This window comes from Euleptes europaea, chromosome 3, assembly GCF_029931775.1.
Source record: "Euleptes europaea isolate rEulEur1 chromosome 3, rEulEur1.hap1, whole genome shotgun sequence".
NCBI classification, from domain to species: domain Eukaryota; kingdom Metazoa; phylum Chordata; class Lepidosauria; order Squamata; family Sphaerodactylidae; genus Euleptes; species Euleptes europaea.
In genome coordinates, this window is record NC_079314.1 from 98,409,602 (window position 1) to 98,427,528 (window position 17,927).

The 17,927-nt window shown below is 44.6% G+C and overlaps 1 protein-coding gene across 1 annotated transcript in view; it reads right to left on the bottom strand.

The window, feature by feature from the left end:
- The window catches only part of SYN3 (synapsin III), a 222,028-nt gene that overhangs the window by 158,565 nt on the left and 45,536 nt on the right, over window positions 1-17,927 (bottom strand). Inside the window, exons 4-5 of the mRNA XM_056847571.1 lie at window positions 17,101-17,257; window positions 4,872-4,961 (exon numbers count right to left, since the gene is read on the bottom strand). Coding sequence (XP_056703549.1) covers window positions 4,872-4,961; window positions 17,101-17,257 — 247 coding nt within the window. The remainder of the gene's footprint in view (window positions 1-4,871; window positions 4,962-17,100; window positions 17,258-17,927) is intronic.

The window sequence follows — 17,927 nt, forward strand, 5'->3', positions numbered from 1 at the left end:
ACGTAATTTTTGCTAAGTTTTGTAGCACTGTTTACAGTTTTCCTCCTTGTTTGTTATTTATAAGTTTTATATCCATTGAATGTATATTGTCCTTTAAGGTAATAATGTTCACTTTTTATAGTGTCCTTTTATTCTAAAACAATAAAGTGTTTTATTTCTATCATACCCTGTCTTTTTTGAACTTTATTTTAGAAGCATCTTGCTGGCCCTTTTTTGGTTAAAAACAGAAGAGTGAACTACAGGGCTCTTCTTATGTTCTTGCAAGGCAACCTTACCCATCTTTACTAAGATGTAAGCCCCACTGATTGCAAGTGAGAGCATTTAGGATTGCAGCTCGATCTTATGAATTTTTAGCCAGCAGCAAATGCCTTGAGAATCATCTGCAGTATGAGTTAACAATACGTTTAAATCATTAATCTGGTAAGGGTGTATAAAACTGCATCATAGGTTCTACCTCTAAAATATCTATGAGTTGGGGGGGATATGAAGATTATTATTCCTTTCTCTAACACATTCAGATCTGGGTTTGCTGTCATTCCTGGCCATTGCAATCTCCTCTTTGTCTTGTAAATGTACTTCACAATTGGAAGTAGAATCCAGTATCCGTTGATCATTTATGTGCCCTTTTCCAATCATTATTATGAATATAATTTGATAGGGGGGAGGACGTTTGGAAAAGATAATAATGTTCAGAAAGGAAGAACTGACCAAATACAAAGAGAAATAAACAAAATGGATCAAGCATTCCATTAATTCAAGTTCATCTTGCAGCTTTTTGAACACTTCTTTATCCAGTATTCAAAATAACACTGTTGTTATGTGGAGGGGAATTGCTTTTTCCCAAAATTTACTTTTTAAAGCTTGGCTGATTCCTCTTATTGTCTTTTGAAAAAAGGATTACTCTTTCATTTCTCTCTGATTTCTCTTTGAAGAGAAATCAATGGGCTCTTTTGTAACTTCAGCCCTTGCAGTTATTTTATGTTATAGACCACAGAATGGTGCTCTAGCAGCATAGGAAGGTTCAGGAAGACACTGCCTGCCTCTGAGCATCTACAGAGTACAAATCCGACATTTTTCAGACTCTCCCTTCCTGCCTCCCATCCAATTTCTCTGTGATCAAAATGTAATTGATTGGAAACTGGTTCTAAATTCTTAAAAAAGAGGAAAATAAATGGATTGTTGAGTTTCTGAGATATTGGGTAAAGAGGAATAAAGAGAATCACATAAAAGATCCTGTTTGCTCAATCCTCAGTCACTACAGAACTCAATAGGTTAGGATGCAAATAATTTTCTGGCAAAGTTCTTCTGTCTTTGATACATACAGCCAAAAGCTAAACAGGTGATGCTTCCCCTGCTCATTAATCCTCCAAGTTCAACATCGAATTTCTGCATTTCATCATGTGGTTAAACCTAGGCAGGACCCATACATGCAAGCAGCTCACTGCAATTGATGGCTGTTAATTTATCTCAGCCTTGAAGCAAAAAAACCCAAGACTGATTATCATGGACAAGGAACCCCTAAACGGTTGAAAGCTCTTTCCTAAGCTTTGTAATATAATTTGTAACACAACCTAACATAGGGTAGGGGGATTGATGATGACAATGACGCAAGTATGTGTGCCTTCTATGTCATGTGACCAAGAGGTGTGCCTTCTATGTCACATGACATAATCCATGTGTAAGCTTGCTTTGGATTTATAGTTGCAGATTTGGAATAATTCAGAATAGCTCCTGAGCTCGGGTGAAAATTTGCAGGCACTATTTATGAGAGCGTAGAGTTTTGTTCATGGACTACAGAACTAGAAAGATGGCATACGACATTCACACAGAAAGCTACCATTCCTGGGCCAATGGATATACCTGAATTGTGCTTCTTGGCAAATTGACTTGTACCATAGTGGCAGTCAATTGTTCTTTCTTACAGCTGTTCTGATCCAAGAAGGTGAAAGTTCTGGGGAAAGTTATGACAAGGGCTAGGAGTGCAGTAACTGGCACAGAAAGAAGTAGTTCAGGGATCAACAAAGTAGACAGCCACTTTGAACTCTCCAGTATCATTATGTTCTAGCAAAGATTCCTGTTCTGTTCACAAATTCACAGTGACTTTTTTAAAATATCCCATCCCAGATTCCAGATATAGTACCATCTCTCACCTCTGCAGTTTCATAATGCACCATAAAAAGAGACCATACACAGTAAACCCCAACAGTCTTCTGTGCCTTTCCTTTTCCCTGTCCCCTTCCTATTGCACCTGCAGATTTCTCTGCTGTTCATGGGTGGCTGCTGATACCTCAGTCCTGGCTGCTTATGAGTTTTCACATACATGTGCTTTATATGCATGCATAGTATAATAAAGCATGACAGCTAAGATGGAGTGCTCATAGTTAAGTTAGCAGGTACATAAGACATTAAGCAGATAAAGAACTGTGCTGGTTTCTCCATGCCATGATATGTCCCATGTTGTTACTGAATACACTACCTTAAAATTCTGTAGAATAGTTCATTTCAGAAAGGCTTAGGTATCCAGACCTCATTCTTATAAGCATATAGAGCAAAACTGACAAGTTCTACTTCCTAATATTACGGATAAGGTAACCTGGGCTTCTGGGTAAATAGATAACCAGCATCAATATATATCTAGGGAAAAAAGGGAAAAAAGTATTTGAGGGGGAAAAGTATTTGATCCCCTGCTAAATTTGCCCGTTTGCCCTCTGACAAAGAAATGACTAGTCCGTAATTTTAATGGTAGGTCTATTGTAGCTGTGAGAGACAGAATAACAACAGGAAAAACCCCAGAAACCCAGAAGACAAAAGTCAGAGATTGATGTGCATTATAATGAGTGAAATAAGTATTTGATCCCTTTGCAAAAGATGACTTAGTACTTGGTGGCAAAACCCTTGTTGATGACTTAGTACTTGTTGGCAATTACAGAGGTCAGACGTTTCGTGTAGGTGGCCACCAGGTTTGCACACATCTCAGGAGGTATTTTGTCCCACTCCTCTTTGCAGATCCTCTCCAAGTCAGTAAGATTTCGAGGCTGATGTGTAGCTACTTGAACCTTCAGCTCCCTCCACAGATTTTCGATGGGATTAAGGTCTGGAGACTGGCTAGGCCATTCCAGGACCTTAATGTGCTTCTTCTTGAGCCACTCCTTTGTTGCCTTGGCCGTGTGTTTTGGGTCATTGTCATGCTGGAATACCCATCCTCGACCCATTTTCAATGCCCTGGCTGAGGGAAGGAGGTGCTCACCCAAGATTTGACGATACATGGTCCCGTCCATCGTCCCTTTGTGCGGTGAAGGTGTCCTATCCTCTTAAAAAAAAAAAACCCCAAAGCATAATATGTCCCCCTCCATGTTTAACGATGGGTTTGGTGTTCTTGGGGTCGTAGGCAGCATTCCTCCTCCTCCAAACACAGCAAGTTGAGTTGATGCCAAAGAGCTCGATTTTGGTCTCATCTGACCACAACTTTCACCCAGTTCTCCTCTGGGTCATTCAGATGTGCATTGGCAAACTGCAGTCGGGCCTGTACATGTGCTGTCTTGAGCAAGGGCACCTTGCGGGCTCTGCAAGATCTCAGTCCTTCACGTAGTGTGTTACCAACTGTTTTCATGGTGACTATGGTCCCAGCTGCCCTGAGATCATTGACACGTTCCCCCCGTGTAGTTCTGGGCTGCTTCATCACCGTTCTCATAATCATTGCAACTCCACGAGATGATATCTTGCATGGAGCCCCAGACCGAGGGAGGTTGACAGTTAGGGTTAGGGTTGTTACCTTCTCACCAAGCTGCTTGGCAATAGTCTTGTAGCCCAGTCCAGCCTTGTGCAGGTCTACAATCTTGTCCCTGATATCCTTGGACAGCTCTTTGGTCTTGGCCATGGTGGCTAGTTTGGAATCTGATGGATTGATTGCTTCTGTCAACAGCAGAACCCTAACCCTAACCCTAATCTGGCTGGTTGATAGGGGATCAAATACTTATTTCACTCATTATAATGCACATCAATCTCTGACTTCTGTCTTCTGGGTTTCTGGGGGTTTTCCTGTTGTTATTCTGTCTCTCACAGCTACAATAAACCTACCATTAAAATTACGGACTGGTCATTTCTTCGTCAGAGGGCAAACGGGCAAATTTAGCAGGGGATCAAATACTTTTTTCCCTCACTATATATCTAAATTATTATTCATTAATATTATTTTAGTATTATTTATGAAAAAATATTAAAGCTGATGATGCCCCTTACACAGAATGCAGGAAAAAATTATATAACAAAAATAAGGCAGTAAGTCACATTTTCCAAACTTGATTCCCTGAATAACAGTGATTATAAATATGTAATGGACAGTGATAGTATCACAGGTAAATCTGATTAACAGCAAATTTATTGTTATTACAAAGTGCTCCAGTATGCTGCTTCTTTAATTTATTTACTGATCCTCAATTTATATATAATTCCAGTGCAGGATGTGGGGGGGGGGGGAGGAATTGTGAAAACCAAACATAACACTGTTCACCAGCATTCCTGACTGAAAAGGCTAAGCATGATTCGTACGGAGGCTTTTCCAAAAATACCTGCATAATGCCACCATTCATCATATCCTGCCTCAAAACTAATTGTTTCAAAATTCATCTCACCAAAACTAAGCACAAGCAGATGTATCTGGAATGAACATGCATTCTTCCCTTGTCTATCTCCACCTCCACATATAAGCCTTTGTCAATAGCACAACAATTGATTTCATGCACCTACATTTTCCCAAGTGCTCTCCCAAGAACTTAACAAAAAAAGGAAAGAAATGTTCCTGTACCTTGCAAAATCACAGTCCCTTCCTCTATAGGATACCATGTATCATCCAACAAAATAAAGATACTCACCATCTGCTTATGGCTTGGAAAGAATGATTGCTCCACAAGAGGGAACTTCTCAGGACCCAGAGAGTTGAAGATTTTAATTAGCTGAGAGAACTAGAGACAAACAAAAAGAATGTCTGTATCTTTACAACCACAAAAACATATATACAATATAACTTCTCCTATCCTACTCTAGGTGATCGAAGAGAAGGAAGAGGAAGAAGAAGAGTTGGTTTTTATATGCCGACTTTCTCTACCAGGCAGAATCGAACCGGCTTACAATCACCTTTCTCTTCCCCTCCCCACAACAGACACCCTGTGAGGTAGGTGAGGCTGAGAGAGTGTGATTTGCCTAAGGTCACCCAGCTGGCTTTGTGTGTAGGAGTGGGGAAACAAATCCAGTTCACCAGATTAGCCTCCACTGCTCATGTGGAGGAGTGGGGAATCAAACCCAGTTCTCCAGATCAGACTCCACTGCTCCAAACCACTGCTCTTAACCATTACATCATGCTGGCTCTCTGAAACAGCACCTTACTTGCTACTGAATTGCCTGTTGGGACAACCTACTACTTTGGAATGTGAATCTCCCTTGAATAAGAAGATAAAGGGACAGAATCCCTCAACCTTTTGGAGCCTACAGGGCTTTTACAAACATATAATACCAGTTTCTGCCAATGGCATGTCAGTAACAAAAACAGTAAAACTAGACCACCCAGAGATGAGTCAGAATTTCTACTTAGTTGAAGGAATTCCCAGGTAAGCAGGAAAGTGTGGCTTTATAAATTAATAAAAAGAAAGAAAATCCAAAATGGCCTGATAAAAACTGAATATGGTCAAAGAAGGAAGCATGGTGAGAGCAGGATCAATTTCAGGAAGAGGATGAGGAGGGAAAATTAAGCCCGGAGAGTTTATAGAACCAGGAAGAGGAGACTGAAGGGAGTGAATATATTTCCAAATTGTTTCCATTCCCATGATTCATTTATTGCATTTTTATTGAACTTTATTGAATGCATTTATTGAATTTTTAAAAGCTGTCCCTAGAGATTCACAGCAGGAATCAACATTTAGCAGAGCACTGCAACCCAATCCAGCCCCGCTACAGTCTAGAGTGGTCTCTTCCCCTCTCTGTATCCCAGCGGCTGCTCCTTTACAGAATGTGGATGCATTATATATAAGCAATGGCTCAGGAATTACCCTGCGCCACATTTTGCTGACCGGCATGGGGGGTGGTTGGAGTGGGCGGCAGGGTAGAGTATCCAGCTCCCCAGGATCCAGGCGAGCACTCCTGGCAATGGCGGCAGCCTTCTGGGAAGCCTGCTGCATCTGCGCAGGCTTGCTAGCTAACTTTCCCGCCCGGCCGTTTGCTTCTTTGTAAGGGCCCTGATTCAAAGGGGGCCAATCAGGGAAGGCCAGCAGACTGCGGGCTTGTGGGCTTCACGTGGGTCCACCAGTCAGATATAAATGCAGCCCTCGCTCGCCTCAGTTTTTCGGCCCTCGCTCGCCTCCCCACTCATTCAGCATCCTGGCTTGTCCCACCCTCCCTCCCTTTACTTGGCATTGCAGTTTGTTCTATCTAGTTTTATTTCATGTCACAACTTATTGGCAGTGTTTGCATGGGGCTGGATCCAGTTTTGGGGAAAAGATAGCCTGTGTGCACCCTTTTCCCCACTCTGGGTATCCCAATAAGGGAATTTGGGGGAGGCCTGGCAGGAGACATGCCCAGATCGGGGGGCTGTCAGGGTGGCCTCCCTTCAAGTGGCAGGGGATTCACAGAGTGGCTCATGTCCAAGTGATATCCTGCATACTGCCATCCCAGGCTACTCCCAGCAGGTGGGCTGGGAGTAGGAGTTCCTCACAGGCTACTCTCCAGCAGGTGGGCTGAGAGTAGGAGGTACATCACTGGCTGGCAGTCGGGTCAGCCGATGCCCGGGATCCAACCCCTATGCTATGCCAATGCCCTAACGCTGTAACCAATAAAAGTTGTGGCCATTTTTATCCCAACAATGTGCTGTGCTCTTATTTGCATGCTACAGTTTTGTTGTGGGGTTAGGTTCAGTGTAGCCAGCTCCGGCACTCACCAATTAAATGTTGGGTCTGCAAGCACCTTAGCATATTCATATGCTGGAAGCTGGAAAATATGCACATTATCCTATTCACACAAATGGTTGCCACATATACAGAGAGGATCTCATATAGTGAGGTCTCCTGGTCCATGAAGTAATAACGCAAAAATCATAATGACTGAAAATGCCTTATGTAGTCTACATATCTGCAGCAGAGTAATATTAATTCCCAAGGTTTTGCTGTCTTAATTTCTGAATGGTTTACCATAGCAAAAATCTGTATTCCCTGCCAGGGGTGATCTCAGCAATGTAAATCATGGCTGAAATGCATAACAGACCCACATCCAATTAAATAAAGCCAAATATTTTTGCCAAATGCCAATTTGAACTCTTTGATTCTATTCAAGGGAGAAAGACAAGTCTTATTAACAAGTTCCCTTGAGCTCCTCTGGACATTCAATATCTGGGCAGTCTAATTCCATGAATCAGTCAACTTCGTTGGGGGGGGGCAGGTGAATGGAGCAGCTATGACTCCATGGTAGAGCATGTTCTTTGCTACAGAAAGTCCCAGGTTCAGTCCCTGGGGAGGGGCCATGGCTCAGGGGTGCAGCATCGACAGCAGAAGACCCCCAGGCTGAGTACCTAGCATCTCCAGGTAAAAGGATCAGGTTGAAGATGGTGTGAAAGACCTATGCCTGAGACCCTGGAAAGCTGCTGCCAATCAGAGTAGGCAATACCGTCTTTGACAGACCAATGGTCTGATTCAGTATAGTGCAGCCTGCTGTGTTCAGTTCCCTGGTGCTTCTGGTTAAAGGATCTCAGGCAGCAAGAACTGGAAAACACACTTCACTACGCTGCTTCCAGACAGAGCATTCAATACGGAGCTAAATGGATCAATGGCCTGATTTGCTGGTATAAAGCATATAATCAGTTTAAGATGCCAGAGTGCAAACTCCGGAGCAGTTATGACTCCATGGTAGAGCATGTTTTTTGTCTACAGAAAGTCCCAGGTTTAGTCCCTGGGTGGGGCCGTGGCTTAGTGGTAGAGCAGCAGAAGGGTTCAGTCCCCGGCATCTCCAGTTTAAAGGATGAGATAGTAGATGGTGTGAAAGACCTCTACTGGAGACCCTGGAGAGCCACTGCCAGTCTGAGTGGACAGTACTGACCTTGATGGACCAATGTAGGGCAGCTTCACATGTTCAACCATTAGCATGTAGCACATCACATGAAGCTGCCTTATACGGAATCAGACCCTTGGTCCATCAAAGTCAGTATTGTCTACTCAGACTGGCAGCAGCTCTCCAGGGTCTCAGGCAGGGGTCTTTCACATCACCTACTACCTGATCGCTCTGACCTGGATGGCCCAGGCTAGCCTGATCTCGTCAGATCTCAGAAGCTAAGCAGGGTCAGCCCTGGTTAGTATTTGGATGGGAGACCACCAAGGAAGTCCAGGGTTGCTGTGCAGAGGAAGGCACTGGCAAACCACCTCTGTTAGTCTGTTGCCATGAAAACCCCCAAAAGGGGTTGCCATAAGTCGGCTGCGACTTGACGGCACTTTACACACACTACCTGATTCTTTTAACTGGAGATGCAAGGGATTGAACCTGGGACCTTCTGAATGCCAAGCAGATGCTCTACCGCTGAGCCACGGCCCCTCCACAACACATCCTGTATTTGCAAGTAAGACGTACACTTCCTATTTTGCCCCTTTGTCCTGAAACTGCAATATTAGCAGCATGGAGCAGGGATAAGTGGGTTTAATTTCACCTTTGTTTCTGAAAGGAGACTCAAGCAGAGTCAATTTATTAATCAAAAATCAGATCGATTCCATCATTATGGCATTTCAAAAACTGCTCATATAAAGCCTTATATTATAAAATATTTGCTTAAACAGAAATGTTTTATTTGCTTCCTAAAGAAGTCCATGGTCAGGCTTTGCATGTTCCCAAGAAAGAGCATCCCACAGCTGGAGCAAAAGAGAAGGTTCCCACCATGATCTAGCAGAATTTATTTCATGGGTAGTTACTTTAGGTTGCTTTTATTGCTTTATTATTATAACTTGATTTGAGAGTTTTATGTTGGATAAACTAGCTGTAAATCTTGTGATAAATAAATAAATACATTCGGAGTCCAGCTTCCCTTGCAAATATTAATGAGAGAGAATGTTTCCAAGAAGCATGTCCACTCTAAGTATGCTAGAATTAGTCTGGGCAGGGCTTTACAGATGCCATAACTTGTGCCTGGAAGTGAACAATGCAACCTAGACTTGCAGTGCTCGTCCTTGCTATGGTGGGTAATGGGTTGTGGTGCTAGGCAGTCACCGCATTATCAGATCTGTTAATCTCCAGATAAAAAGTAAAGAACCAATGATTGCCCTTTTCATATTCCCATTCCCTTTTCATATCCCTGTTCATTCCAGTCTTTTGTGGCTAAAAGGATAATTTGTTTGAGCATCTTCACCAGTCACCCATTGGAAAGAATGTATGTGTTTAAAATATTTCTACCCATCTTCCCCGCCTCCCGAAGGCAGTTTAAACAATTGTCTCAAGATATTATATACATTAAAAGCATACAAATAAATCCACCATCCAAAAGGCAACAGATGGTCAACTCACAGACACACGCAAACACACAGAACACCCACCGGCAGCTCAAACATCAACAAAACATCCTCTGAAATAGAATTCTTTTACACCTTTTTGAGAGCCAGTGTGGTGTAGTAATTAGGAGTAGTGGACTCTAAACTGGAGAATCGGGTTTGATTCCCCACTCCTTCACACGAAGCCTGCTGGGTGACCTTGGGCCAGTCACAGTTCTCTTAGGACTCTCTCAGCTCCACCTACCTCACAGGGTGTCTGTTGGGGGGAGAGGAAAATTTTTTTTGCACTTACCTGTAACTGTTGTTCATTGAGTGTCTTCGTGCAGTCCCACATGGGATCTGCGCAGGCGCAGGCCAACCACGGAGATATTAAAAGCTTCTATAAAGCCTCAGCTCTTCAGAGCGCTCCCCTTCAGAACGCTCCCCTTCAGAACGCTCTCCCTCCAGTTCTCCAACCTGCCACCGCGGGGACAGCAAAATTAATAGCCAACAGATAAAAAGATCCCCACAGCGGGGTCGGAGGGAGGGATATGTGACTGCATGAAGACACTCGATGAACAACAGTTACAGGTAAGTGCAACACTGTTTTTCATCGTCGTGTCTTCTGTGCAGTCCCACATGGGAGAATAACAAGCTCGTGTACACAGGTGGAGGGTGTGGGATCATTTAATGTACAATTGATTGCAACACTGCTTTCCCCACTACAGCCTCCCTGTCGGAATCAACATCCATGGCATAATGTCTTACAAATGTAGATGGACTGGACCATGTCGCCGCCCTGCATATGTCCTGGATACTGACCCTAGAAGAAAATGCAGCAGAAGCGGCTTGGGCTCTAGTTGAGTGGGCCTTAAGAATTAATGGACAGGCCACATCCGTATTTTGATACGCAATCCTAATTGCTGACATAATCCACCTAGAGATTGATTGTATCGATGCTCCCTTGCCCTTATTAGGACCCTTAAAACAAACAAACAAATTATCATGTAATCTAAATCCTGCAGTACGATTCACATAAAACAGTAAAGCTCTGCGTACATCCACCGTGTGGAGAGTTTTCTCTGTCTCCGACTGTGGTTGAGGAAAAAACACAGGGAGCACTATGTCCTGTGACAAGTGAAAAGTTGAGACCACCTTAGGCAGGAAGTCCATACTGGGCCGTAGTACTACCTTGTCCGGGTGAAACTTCGTAAAAGGAGGGTCACACCGAAGGGCGGAAATGTCACTCACTCTCCTGGCCGACGTAATTGCGAGCAAGAAAGCAGTCTTGTATGAAAGATATGACAGATCACACGTGGCGATAGACTCAAATGGATCCTTCATCAACCCAGATAGCACTAGCGACAGACTCTATTGAGGAGTGGATGGAGATACAGGGGGATACATATTATTCAGCCCCTTGAGAAACCTCTTAGAATAAGGATTTGAAAACAAAGATTTAGAATCCACACTAAAATGGAAGGACGAAATAGCCACCAAATAAACTTTAATTGAGGAATTAGACAAACCTGCATCTTTTAAATGCAACAGGAACTCAAAAACCTGCGAAAAAGCACAGCACAGGATTCAGGAATAAAACCTCAGCACAACACCCAGAAAACCTGCGCCATTTTGCTGCATAGGACTTTCTGTTGGAGAGTTTCCTAGAGGAGAGTAACACATCTGCCACCCTTTCTGACCATGGAATTAGGGTTTGATCCTCCACGCCACCAAGCATAGGTTCGGTATGTCATGATACCTCATCGGGCCCCGCATTAACACGTCCTCGTGAGGAGGGAATAAGATCACGTTCCCCTTAGCCAGAGCCATCATTGTCGGGAACCAGGGTGGGCGAGCCCAGTAAGGGGCTATGAGAATGCAGACTGTTCTCTCCGCCCTCACCTTGATGACCACTCTGCTCAACAGGGGGAAGGGGGGAATATGTAGAACATTGCACCCTTCCAAGGAAGCTGGAACGCATCGCCCAATGATCGGTACCCTACCCCTGCCCTTGTGCAGAATTCTGCACATACTGCATTGTCTGGGGTAGCAAACAGGTCTACTTGTGGTGTGCCCCACATCTGAAAAATCTGATCTAGGTAAACAGTATTTAGTTGCCACTCGTGATGTGTAGTAGATTGCCTGCTTAATGCATTTGCCACCACATTGGCTTTCCCGGCAATATGGATGGGTATTAGAATGTGCTGTAGCCCATTTCCACATGTGCATGGCTTCCGCACACAGGCACAACTCCTTGTTTTGCGATATAATACTTCGTGACCATATTGTCGGTGGCCACCTGTACAACCCGATCCGCAACGATGTCTGAAAAAGAGAGCGAAGCGTACCTAATTGCCCTCAACTCCAGGGAATTTATATGCATCCTGGATTCACCAGAAGACCATAACCCACTGGTTAAGAACACCTGGGGCTGCCAACTTCCAAAAGACACCCCCTGTGACAAATTGCTCTCAGAGTCCCACCACTGTAGGGAACGAATGACCTTCCTTGGTATGGAAAATTTCTTCGACTGCTTGTGTAGTGATGGTCTAAAATGTGTTAGGAACCAACTCTGGAGGGTCCTCATGTGCAACCTAGAGTGGTAAACCACTGCTGTTGTAGATGCCATTAGCCCCAGCAACTTCTGGATATTAATGGCTCTCTGGAATCTATTGGCCTGAAATGCACAAACCATTTTCCGTAAGGCTGCCACTCTCTTTACTGATAGAAAACCTTTTCCAGTTATAGAATCCAATCTAACCCCAATAAATTCCATATCTTGCGCTGGTTTCAACTTTGATTTTTTATAATTGACCACCAGCCCAAATTCTTCCAATGTGTGTAATGCAAACCCAATTTGTCTAGCCAAAATTTCAGCTGAACTTGCCATAAACAACCCATCATCCAAGTACGGGTAGACTGTGCAGCCACTGAGTACCAAATGAGCCACCACCATCGCCATGCACTTGGAAAAAACTCGTGATGATGCCGCTAATCCAAACGGCAGGACATTGAACTGATAGTGCATACCGTCAGACACAAACCGCAGAAATCTCCTGCACTCGGTGTGAATTGAAATATGGAAATATGCGTCCTTGAGGTCAAGGACGCAAAACCAAACATTGTGCTCTAGTAACTACAAGATATCCGAAATTGATATCATCCTGAATTTCTTCACCCTTAGGTATTTATTCAGACCCCTTAAATCAAGAATGGGCCTCTTTCCTCCATCTTTCTTATCCACAAGGAAATAATGTGAATAATACCCATCCCCCATTTCATGCTTTGACACTACCGAAATAGCACCCTTATTTAGTAGTCCCGTCACCTCCTCTTGCAGCACTTGGGAAAACTCTGTAGGCACACGTGGGGGTAGGAACCTTGGAGGCAATGATTTAAATTCCAAAAAGTAACCGCACTTTATTATCTTAAGAACCCACAGATCAGACACAGCTTGCCAACAGGGCAAGAAACAAGATAAACGGTTCTCAAAAACCACCTGTAATTCTAGTCATGCGTTCTTAGCCTTCCCCCCGCGATTAGGGGAGGAATGGCCTCCTCTCTTTCCCCTAAATCTAGGTGGAAACCTCCTGCTGCGTATTATTATAGGAGTTACGAAACTGATTTTGTGGCTGCGTCTGACCCTGGTAATGGTAAGTCCTATTGTAAGGTTGCCCGTGCCTGGGAAAATGCCTCGGTTTAAAAGTTGAAGCAGGCATGGACGTAATCCCCAGTGATTTTGAACTGGACTTAGTCTTTCGAAGTCTGTCCAAGAACAAGTCAGTGTCCTCACTGAACAGACTGGACCCCTCAAATGGGAGATCCTCAATTCTCATTTTTGTGTTGTAAGGCAACACTGAAGCTCTCAACCAGGAATGCCTTCTGAGCACAACAGATGTCGCCATCACTTTACTTGTGCTATCTGCCACCTGCCTACAGGCAGTATGCTGACACCTACCCATAGCCTGGCCCTCAGATTGTAAAACTCTGGCCAGAGGTCTCTTATCCTCATCCATAAATTCAATGTAATTAGTCAATTTATCCCACAGGAAAAACTGGTAGCGGCTCATGACTGCTAAAAAATTCAAAATCTTTGCTGACTGGACCATAGCAGTATAGATTTTCCTGCCAATTATATCTAATTTTCTGCCCTTCTTATCCTGGGGCGCTGAATGAGAACTTGAACGGAATCTCCCCGGGAGGGCCTATCATAGGAGTTGGATGGTGAGATATAAACTCACACCCTTCTTGGTTAACCCTGTACATCGAGTCGACCTTTCGGACCACAGTAGAACCTGATGCGGGTCTAGCCCAGTTCGCCTGTATTATGTCAAGGATACTTTTCACAAATGGCAGGGCAATTGGCCCATTGTCAGCTATGCCCAAAATATCAGAAACCACATCAGCAGGGTCAGTGGTTGTCAGTTTGTAATCAATGTTTAACGCTTTAGCCATAAGCTAAACCTGTTCAACAAATGACCTCACGTTATCTGAAGGGCTAGTGACAACTAAGTCATCAATAATATCGTCTGGTGTGATCAAAGACGCATCATCTGATCCATTGTCAGAATCTGCGTGGCCCGTCAGAATCTGAGAGTATAATCTCCGGAAACCTCACATCTCCCTTAGGCATTGTAACCCTCTTGGCTGCAGCAGCTGCCTGGTCAGAATGATGATGTCGAGGTGAGCATGCTCCTCTTAAAGGGCCAGTGACCCTGTCTGAACCATGCTGTCTATGTGATGCCGGTAGGGCACTAGACTGTGATTCGCAACGGTAACAATCAGAGGAAGAATAAAAACATCTTTGGCCTCCGCCCCTCTCTCCCGGACTACGAGCATAGTGTCCATAGCGCTGGTGATCATGGCAATAGTCAGGAGAAAAAGACCTCCCATGCACGTCATAACATGGGAAGTGGGAGTAATGCCTTCCCCGTGACTGCGAGGGTGATCTTGACGGCAATGAGGCAATCAGTGTTAGAGATCGTTGGTGCCGACGACCCTCACAGGGAGGTGACTGACACCTAGGGGAGACCAGCTGGTGCCGAGCGGAGGTCAGTTCCCTTGGCGATCGACTCCAACTGGGCGGAGAATCTCTTTGGGGCGGATTCGCCTGACGACGTGGCGAGCGACTGCGCCCCCTGGATGCAATTCTAGCTCTGGAGATCGGTGCCGGGGAAATCTGCATCAGCTGTTTCGACAGCGAGTCCTGACGTCGAACCTCCGGGACCGCAGAGGTTGTGCCCCTCCTATCAGCGTCATGCGGAGATCAACGCTGCTTGGGAGACTGGGGCCGGACCTGCTCAGGCGGCGGCACAGGCGGCGTATCGGGGGCCGTCGATTTTGACTTCTTCCCCTTTCCATTACTGCTCTCACCTGCTCTCTTCTTAGACTTGGAAGGAGCAGGGAGAGAAGCCGACCTCTCACAAACCACCTTTGATGCTGGATTGGAAACCGGGACAGACATCACAGAGGCCGAATCTCCAGTGGTTGATAAGGTAATTTGTGGTTCCAAACATTTATTCCACTGGGCAGCTTTCAACTTGGTAGCTCTGTCCTGAATCGCCCAGGATGTCATTTGAGCACAGGATTTACAAGACGTTGTATTGTGCCCTTCTCCCAGGCATAGAATACACTCCGAATGTGTATCCCTTTTTGCCATTTTCGTTTTACATTTCAGGCATTTCTTGAACAGAGCCCCTGGGTTTTTATCTTTATTTTTACTCATTATTACCTCAGGATCACAACAACTTTTAACCCCTGAGGTAATCTTATAAGAGCCGAAGCAAGAAAAATCCTCTCTCCGCGGCGGCAGAAAGAGAACTGGAGGGAGAGCGTTCCCCCCCCATAGAGTGGCAGTTGGGCAGTTGATCACTCTAACGACCGGGGGGAGGGGAGCGCTCTGAAGAGCTGAGGCTTTATAGAAGCTTTTAATATCTCCGTGGTTGGCCTGCGCCTGCGCAGATCCCATGTGGGACTGCACAGAAGAAACGACGATGAAGGGAAGGTGATTATAAGCCAATTTGAGTCTCCTTAAAGGTAGAGAAAACTAGGGTATAAAACCCAACTCTTCTTCTTTTTCTAAAGACTGCTAGGGAAAGTGCTCTTGCCTTAAGAGTGGAGCAACTGAGGAAATGCCTGAGCTGGGGTAGATCATCACATACATCTATGGAATGGAATTTAAGGCACAAGGGCTAGTACACATGAACACATGAAGCTGCCTTATACTGAATCAGACCCTTGATCCATCAAAGTCAGTATTGTGTACTCAGACCGGCAGAAGCTCTCCAGGGTCTCAGGCAAGGGTCTTTCATATCACCTACTCGGCTAGTCCCTTCAACTGGAGATGCCAGGGATTGAACCTGGGACCTTCTGCATGCCAAGCAGAGACACTACCACTGAGCTACGGCCCCTCTCCAGGCTGAATAGGGTTGAATATTAGAGATCTTGGACTTCCGCTCCTGACAAAGGTTAGACTGCAACATCAATACTTCGGCACCTGTACTGGCTTCAAATCAGTTTCTGGTGACAATTCAAAACACTGGTTTTGACCTGTAAAGACCTAAATGGTCTGGGACCGTCTTACCTGTGTGTCTGCCTCTCCCAGTATGATTCCCCCCCTCACTTCCTTAGATTATCATTGCGGGGCCTTCTACAGGTGCCTGGGCCGCGAATTGCTCACGTGTTGGCCACCAGGGCAAGGGGATTTTCAGTAGCTGCCCCCTCTCTCTGGAACCAGCTTCCTGGGGAACTTCATTCCACGCAGGACCTTCCAGCATTCTGTAGGGCATGCAAGGCTGTTTGGTTTCAGGTGGCAACTGGTGAGCGTAACGAACCAAGGAGCTGGCCAGTTGTTTTAAGCCTTCAGATTGGCTTGTCAAGTTGACGTTTTTATTTGTTTTTAATGTTTTTTTTAAACTTCTTGTTATTGTGTTGATATTATATTTTAAATGTTGTGAGCTGCCCCGAGTCCCCTATGGGGAGAGTGTGCGGGTGCAAATTAAATAAGTTAAATAAATAAATGGTGTATGGAGTATAAATTAAATAAATAAATAAACCTCCCACTTCCATATTCCAGGTTAGAGCAAATTATAAATCCAATCAGTGACCTGCCATGTATGAAATTAATAATAATAGCCCCACCAGTGACAAGATGCTCAGAGCACAGATGCAAATAAAAAGTTTAAGGGACCTCATTACCACATGCCAAATCATGTCCACATAGCCTGTTAGGCAGAGGGCAAGCCAGAACCCCTAGTCTGAGGTATGTGTGGTACCCAAGGTTAGACATATGCACCTAATGGTCAAAGAATAAAGGGACCACTGACTGCCCCTTTCCTAATTGTGCCTCTCTGCACTCACTGCAATCTTCTGTGGCTGGAAAAATAAGGCATTTGAACAACAACAACAAAAGACTTGGATGGTTGAATTTGGAGATCCTTCCGATGTAAGCATGGCCAAGAATCTCTCCTCTCTCATTGCATGTGACTTATTTATTTATTAGTCGTATTGTGTGTCTAGTGCCTTTGGCGTTCAACAATGAAGTCAGTTGACAGACAGACAATATTGTTTGGATGATGGGACCTAATGAATGAGCCTAAAGAATGCCACCTACCACCCAGGGCTTGCTGCAGAAATTGTAGATGGAGAAAAAAGAATTGACGCTGTGGACGCCACCATACTGGAGGCCGATGATAAGGCTGCGGAAGTCCTCTCCGAGGGCCATGCTGTAAGCATGCTGCCGGACCAGAACAAAGTCGGGCTTGAAGGATCTAGGAGACATAACGATCAGAGTACATTTTTAAGAAGCCAATCAAGTTCTCCTCTTCCTAGCTTTTCCTTTAATTTCACCTTCTTTATCTCCAGTGCATGGAGGAAACTGCTCAAATTTCAAGTGTGGCACCAGTCATTATTATATCAAAGCCGTCAATAAATGAAATTCTCCATTGCCTTCCCTAGCACAACTTAGAGGACTCCAAGTACTTTCCTCACAATTTCCATTACAGGCAGGATCACACAGGAATGATGTCTAACAAGAGCTGAAGATAATAAATTATGGACAGAAAAGCATCTTCCCAGCAGTTTTCTTCTGAGAATCTTGGATGGATCTGGTGACACTTTTTGAAATAGACTGCACAGATGACAGAGAGCAGAGCCAGCTTCCAAATGCTTGGAGCTGCGAACCAGTTTAAAGACCTGCATATAGGAAGATTATAAATCAGTGTTCTGAATGCACACATCCATTAAACACACGTTCATTTAAAAAAAGAAGTTTCCCCTTACCCCAGAGCACAACATTAAATAATGCTTGTGTTCCCCACTCTGTGGCTGTCAAGAGGCCTCAGGTTGTCATCTCTGCTTCTAGCAAAGGAATGTAGAGAGTTGTTCTCACCGTGATTACCCTGCAGGCCTTGAATTCCACCTCCTTGGAGACTTGCCAAG